Source organism: Gopherus flavomarginatus, chromosome 1 (genome assembly GCF_025201925.1).
Source record: "Gopherus flavomarginatus isolate rGopFla2 chromosome 1, rGopFla2.mat.asm, whole genome shotgun sequence".
NCBI lineage: Eukaryota > Metazoa > Chordata > Testudines > Testudinidae > Gopherus > Gopherus flavomarginatus.
Genome location: NC_066617.1, coordinates 173,655,775 through 173,663,306, shown reverse-complemented (window position 1 = coordinate 173,663,306; position 7,532 = coordinate 173,655,775). Strand labels below are relative to the sequence as shown.

The window sequence follows — 7,532 nt, the reverse complement described above, 5'->3', positions numbered from 1 at the left end:
CAGAGAGGACAGGCTGGGAGAGGTGTTCCAGTTGTGTCTGAACTCATTGAGACAGGATTTTTTTTTTAAATGACGTCAATATAGCAAAAATGAAACCCCATTAAATTTTTCATTCTGCCTGAGGTAGCAGGAACCAAGTAAACTGAAGATTAAAGAGTGTAAAAGAGGAGATAATTACTTTTAAATGTAAATTTCCATGAGACGAGCATCACAGCTAGAGATGGGTGAAACTTTTCAACTGAAACTTTTTTTTTTTTTGCCAAAAATAAAGATTCAATTTTGTTGAATTGTTTTCACTGGAGAAAAAAAGTAAAAAAATGGTTTCTGAAAACTGAAATATTCTGATGTCTCCATTTGAAAAAACTTCTTGTTTCAAAATTTACTTTAAATGTGATTTAAAAAATTAAATGTTGAAGTGCTCAGCCAAAATATTTCGTTAGAACCAAAAATGAAACATAACTTAGATTTGCTGAAAAATTGTCAGTTCAACTCAAATAATTGTTTTTTCAATTTTTTGGAATTGCTAGCAAACCGAGAAATCCATTATTCACACAGCTCTAGCTGCAGCTATTCCTTGGGTGGGGAAGGGGGGGGGGGGTTGGTGAGAAGTAAAGGCATGTGACCTTGTTTTGTTCACCTGCACATTTTCTGTCTCCAAGTCTCATGTCAAATGGACTCTCTGAAAGAGACACATACCTTTTACATACCATAAATGGAGGGGAGGGGGAAATTAAGCCACCATCTCTTTCCCCTCCCACCTTTTTAAGCTCTTTTTGTGTCAAAGTCATGTTATAAATCGCTCCTCTCTCCAAGCTACTGCAAAATGCTTTGAAAAAATTCTTCTTTGGGGCTGGTTTGAATGCTGAGTTAGTGATGTTGGTTTCTCTGCTTTTTTCATTTGCAGTAGTGAAAGTTTACCTTCTCTCTAATTTTTAAAAACTGAGTCATCAATCTCTTCAATCCCTTCCACAAATGAATGATTCAGATTGCCTTCCTCATTCTCTTCTTTTTCTTCTGGAAACATTGCTCTGGGTACCAGTGTTTTTCTTTGACTCTCCTTTGATTTTGAAAATGAGGTTCTCTTGCGCTGAAAACTTCCAGGGGTTTGCCACTGTAAGAGCAAGTAATACAGTTATGTGGTACTCAAGGTAAAGGTTTAAATTATCAGGGAGGGAAAAGCAATAGGGGAAAACACTAGCATAAGGATCAACTGAATAAAACTCCTAGAAGCTAGTACCAGAAGTTAGAACTAACATATTAAAAAGGCAATGGGTATAAACAAGTCAGATTAACGAACAAATCAGTAGACTGGTGGTGCTTAAAAGACGAGAAAGTTTTATAACTGCATGACTGGATGCCACTAATGAGATTATTCTCCTTCACATCCATGTGACCAAAAGGGCAGAACAGACAGTTTTGGGGGAAAGCATCTGTTGATGCTGCTTTTTGAAGAATCTAAACTCTGCACTGATTCAATCCATCACTTTCCTCTACTCCTGGTTCCTTTCCCCAGCTCAGTCCATTTTTAAAGTAAAATATTGGAGAGCAACTTACTTCAAGTGTCAGAAAATTCTATCAGGAATCACTACTTCTCAAACAACTGATTTCCTGGCTACTGATTCATAGATTCCAAGGTGAGAAGGAACCACTGTGATCAGCTAATCTCACCTCCTGTGGAACACAGGCCATAGAATTCCTCCAAAGTAATTCCTAGATCATATCTTTTAGAAAAACATTTCATCTTGATCGAAAAATTGCCAGTGAAGGAGTTCCCATCATATCCCTTGGTAAATTGTTCCATTGGTTATTTATCCTCTCTATTAGAAATGCACGTTATTTCCAGCCAGAATTTGTCTAGCTTCAACTTTCAGCAATTGGAACTTGTTACAACTTTCTCTGCTAGACTGAAAAGTCCATTATCAAATATTTGTTCCCCATGTAGGGACTTGGATTGTGATCAAGTCATCCTTTACCTTTCTCTTTGTTAAGCTAAATAGATTGAATTTCTCGAATTTATCACTGTAGCCCATGTTTTCCAATCCTTTAATCATTTTTGTGGCTCTTCTCTGAATCCTCAATTTTTCAACATCCTTCTTCAGCTGTGAGGACCTAGAACTGGACATACTATTCCAGCAGGGGTCGCACCAGTGCTAAATACAGAGGTGATATAACCTCCCTCCTCTTACTCAACATAGGAGCAACATGGGCCAATGAACTAGGAGTTGTGAAACTGAGCCTCTATCAGCAGCACTGCCACTGACTCACTCTGAGACCATGAGCAAGTCAATTCAATGCACTCTACCTCAGTTTTTCATACTTCCAAAGAGGGGTAATAATGTGTCCCTTTGGCAGTGTACAGAGAGCACCCTGAGAATACTCCCAGCAGGTTTCCCTGAGAGGGCAGGCTAGGGTGGGATGAATGATAATCAGAGCTCACTGTACTACATCTAGTCACTGACTTCCAGGATAGACTCCATGTTTCCCAAAATGTAGGAAATGAAAAAGTGACTTGAAGCCACTTCTCCCACTATTTCTGACACAAATACAGAAGCAGAGTAACTGAGAATGGGGCTTCATCCTGTCTCTGCCATTCTCTCTCCTTCCACCTCTGCCCCTTCCTTGCACACATTTTCCTGAAAAAAAACCCCTTAATTATTCTTCTTTTATAGTAAATTGAGACAGACCCATGATTCTGGGGTTGCAGGAACAGAATTTCCAGCAGCCCATGTACTAGATAGCCACTGCACTAGGAGTCAGCAGATCAGGATTCTACTGCCAGCAAGGCCAACACCTTGTCAGCTGACTCTGAGCAAAGCATTTAACATCCTTCTGCCTCAGTAGTCCCAAGTGTAAAATGGAGGCAATGTTTACTCACCTATATATAACACTTGGAGAGCTATGGGTGAGAAGCACTATGTACGCGGTAAATGGTTATTAAGGCAGGTTCTGGGACTACAAAGGTGATAAAAGCAGTGCTTCATTTGTGCCAGGGCTGAACCCCGGCACCTCATGGCTTGTGACTTCAGAGCCTCGGCACCTGTGGGTTTGCCACATCAGTTATGAAATAAATTTGCTTGAGCTCTGGCACCTCTTTCATTGCAAATTGAGCACTGGATAAAAGGGAAGAGCAAAGCCAAACCAGAAGCACTTTATGGTTTTGTGCTGTACCATCCCTTTTTGACCTGGTCCATGGATTGACCACCTTTGGCACACAGCTCACCAGGGTAAGCCTCCTGGCAGGCTGGACTGGTTGGTTTACCTGCGCTGTCTGCAGGTTTGGCTGATCGTGGCTCCCACTGTCCTCATTTCACCACTCCAGGCCAATGGGGGCTGCAGGAAGCGGCGCGGGCCGAGGGATGTGCTGGCCGCCCTTCCTGCAGCCCCCACTGGCTTGGAGCAGCAAACTGTGGCCAGTGGGAGCCATGATGGGCCAAACCTGCGGATAAACAAACCAGCCTGGCCTGGCCCGCCAGGGTAAGCACCCTGGCGAGTCACATGCCAAAGTTTGCCAATCCCAACCTAGTGTGAACTTACATTGTCTTTAAAAGAAAGGCTTCCTTTCCTGTTCATTTTCACATTGAAATCTCATCACTATCCTGCCTTCCCTCTTCCATATTGTTGCTGGAGGTGCTCAGCGAGTTCTTTGAGGGGCCTGAATGCTGATGTCACCTTAGGTGTCAGCATGAGCTTTGATTCTCCTTCCTCTCAACTGAGCTGGAGAGGGCTGATTCTTAAGGAAGCACAGAGGAATAGGAGAGAGAGCTGAACATCTGGTTAGAGCTTCTTGGAGCACCAATATTCAGATCCTCCAAATATCTTGCCAGAGTCCTGCACAAAAGATGGGAAGCGAAGGCTTGAGAGTCTCTAAAGCAGGGGTCGGCAACCTATGGCACACGTACCAAAGACGGCGTGCAAGCCAATTTTTAATGGCATGCTGCTGCCTGCTGGTCTGGGGTCCCAGCTGCCGGTCCCGCTCAGCCTGTTGCCAGTCTGGGATTCTGGCTGCCGGACCCTTGCCAGCTGAGGTCCCCGCTGCAGGCCCCGCTCAGCCTGCTGCCAGTCTGGGGTTCTGCCTGACAGCCCCACAAAGGCCGCTGGTGGCTCTTAGGTGTAGACTGGTGCTGGTGTCTGTTTCCTCCATCTTGGTTCAAATTCTTTTTCTCTGCACGAGTGCAGGGTGTACTGCTACTCATTGGTCTGTGATGTAAATATTGAATATTTATACAGTGCCCAACAGTGTGCTAGAAATTTTACAGAAATATGGTCCCTGCACTAAAAGAATTCAATGTCTATTTAGATAAGAGGAGACAAGCGACAGTGACTATAATGGGCTAAGACCATGGGAGGGGAGACAAACTGCAAAAGAAAGGTCCTGAGCTGATTAACATTTATGTTGTTCTGCTAGATAGGAGAGTTCTCCTTTCATTTCAAGTGCTATGATGAACTGGAATGGGCTTGCATAAGTCCCCTTGTAACAGATCTGGCCTTCGGGCCCTGTAAGGGGGAATCTCAGTTTCATTTTTTAATAAGTAAGTTTCTTTTCCTGTGTAGCTAGATATGACACAGAAATCAATGTGAGCCAATGATGAGGCTGAAATGGAAGAAGCAGCTGGACTCCTCTTCTGCAGTGAGAGACTGGGGAGCAGTAAATTTTTGAGAGTGGTGAAAACAAAAACTGCTCTGTCTGAAAGGACTAAGGCCGGCTCCGCTTGTTAAAAATGTTCAGATACCTCTGAGGCTGGTACTGAGCTGAATGTTGCTCACTCAGGAAGTAGCAATGGTGCAGGGTGCCTCCATTGTTGTGTGGTGAAACTGCGTGGTCAGAGAGGAAGTATCAATAGCAATTCTGAAGCCATTGCAGCCCATCATTCTCCCCACTGGTGCCCACCTGCTCATGCTCAGCCTGGAACTGGAAAAACTTTGAAACCTATCTCCTCTCCTATTCTCCCCATCCCCACCAGCAAGGGAAAGAGTGTGGAACTGATACAGAGGGACGGAGGTGGAGAGTATTTTACCTGGGGAATATTTAATGCATCACTAACTGAGACGAACATTTTGGAAGCAGACCCTTGTTAACATTAGGGCAGCACATTACTAGGTAGAGGTGTTTTTAAAGCTGAAGGACAAGATTTATATTCCCAGCTTGCCATGTGTAAGATTTATACAGTAATCAGTCTGCTGCACATGGAGTCATGATTGCATTCCATGGAGTTCTGAATGTTCATCCAGAAATATAATAATTCCCCCACCTATGCAAAAATCCTAGAAAATAGATGACCCTCACAGCATATCCCAAAGATCAATAGAAAGCCCTTACAGGAATCCAGGGAAAGAGATATTGTATATGCAGGTCTCAAAACTTGTCAACACTTTGGATACCTACTACAGATTTCCTGCCAGCCTCCAAAACTGACATAGCACTGTCTATGTAGGGAGTTAGGTCTTTATAATTACATCACTCACAGAGTGTGGGTATAGGTCTGTTGTGTAGACCTGGCCTAAGTCTCATTTAAAAGGCACCTAGAAGCCTAAACTCATTGACTGTTAATGGGATATTGGCTCCGAAGTGCCTAAAGCTCCTCAATCAGTTAGGCTTTGCAATATTGAGTGTAATGACATGTAAATACTTTTAAAAATCTGGGACAGACGTGAAGGTTTTTTTTCAAGATCTGAAGAAATTCAAGTGACACATGCTTCATTTTAGGCTACATTATAGATTGAGAATATCATCTCTGAAAGAAAATCAGAAAGGAAATGATGTGTCTCTGTGTGTGCACTGAAGTTTGTTAAGTGTAAATTTTATGTGGAAGCTTTACACTGTAACATGGTGTTAAGCTATGGAGCAGGAAAGAGGAATATAATACAGTTCTGTAAAATAATTTACTAGAAAATGATAATTCAACTTACTTATTCCCTGTGATTTTCTTGATGATGATGGTGACACTTATGGCATTCAGAGTAAAAGAAATTATGAAAAGCACTTGCCAGATATATATTTCACTCTCCTCATCAGATGCTGAAATGCAAATTAGCAAACACCAAATGTCATACAGAACCTAAATGGATGTCAAAGCTTTTCTTATGTTTCCTGTCTAGATACTGGGAACCAGGACTCAGTGAGTTCTAAACTAAGTGTAGAAACTGGACATGTTGGTTAACCTCTCTTGGTATGTGTTTTTTTAACTATAAAATGGGGATATTCATTAGAGCAGGTCAATTATTCATGATGAATAAATAATCTGATCATAAAACTTTTCTTCTGTTTCTGAATTGTTCACAAACCATTGCTGATCTCTGGTCATGTCTTCCTTATTCACAGAACAGTGTACCAGAGTTTATTTGAAGAGATGGGGTATATGTGAGCCATTGACTTCCATTATCAGCTCTTCTCAAATGTGATTGGTCATCTGGGTTACACAGTTCTGTTTCTGCTCTCTAATTGGATGGAAGATTTTGTGAACAGAAGAATAAGGATCGATGAATAGCCAATAAAGAATAGTGAGTAACCTTGTGCCATACAAATACAGATCTTTGTTCATTCTTAAAATAGGTATGAATAATGTTTTTGCATTATTCAGCTAATTCTGGTAATACATATTTCACAGATGTATTTTGAGGATTAGTTAGCAGCTGTGAAATGCTTTGAAAATGCTAAGTAGCAATTCATTATTAAAAATTACTATTAGTCAAGAGAGAGTCTCATGAAAACTCATTTATACTGCTATTGCCTGTTAGACCTACTTGAAAAACAGAAAAAAACAGGTTGCAAGATTAAAAATTTCAAAGGTGTCTCATTTCAGAGCTTAGAATGCAGCCTCTTACATCAAAGATTCAACAAAGTGGGTTTTCAATATATACTTTTAATTTTAACAAAACCATTATTAATTTTTTTAGAAGTTGTCAAATGAAAAATAATGAAAATGAATATTCAAAAAATCAATTATGTTGAAACTGATAACAAATGAAAGATTTTGATGTTTACAATACTTCTTGTAAAAAAAAGTTCATTTCTAAAAAATGGCCACTTTGGTGATCTTTTCTATAAGAAATAAGGTAATCTGTGAGAAGAAATCCAAAGAAATCCTCAGTACAGGACATCCTTTAATCTAAAGCTCCAGAAACAGCTCTAGGATTGAAATACCAGGAAAAGCTTGGTCTTCTGAATATCTAAGCGTATGTCTACATAGCAAGGGAAGGCCTGATTTTAGCATGGGTAACAATAGCAGCTAATCCAATCACTGTGCTTATCAAAGCACTATGTGGAGCTGCGTCTAGTAACTCAAGTGCACTAACCTGAGCCCACTGTTGCAGTGAAGAGAAGTCCTCATATGAAGCCATTGAAGAAAAGCAGCATCCACAGGGCAAATCTATGGCCAGGCAAGATTTAACCACAACTTTATTTACTGTGATTATACATTAAGATTTTCTTTTTAATTCACTGGAAGAGAACCAACCTTCTTTGGACAACTATTCTTTTGTTTGGTACAGCTTTTCTCCGCTCTCCACTCCCTAGACAATAATATAACAACACC

General features: G+C 40.9%; 1 protein-coding gene across 1 annotated transcript in view; it reads right to left on the bottom strand.

Annotated features, from left to right (window-relative positions):
- Window positions 1-354: 354 nt before the first annotated feature.
- The window catches only part of LOC127054991 (OX-2 membrane glycoprotein-like), a 34,340-nt gene continuing 27,162 nt past the window's right edge, over window positions 355-7,532 (bottom strand). The window contains exon 4 of the mRNA XM_050961492.1: window positions 355-1,111. Coding sequence (XP_050817449.1) covers window positions 996-1,111 — 116 coding nt within the window. The 3' untranslated portion in view covers window positions 355-995. The remainder of the gene's footprint in view (window positions 1,112-7,532) is intronic.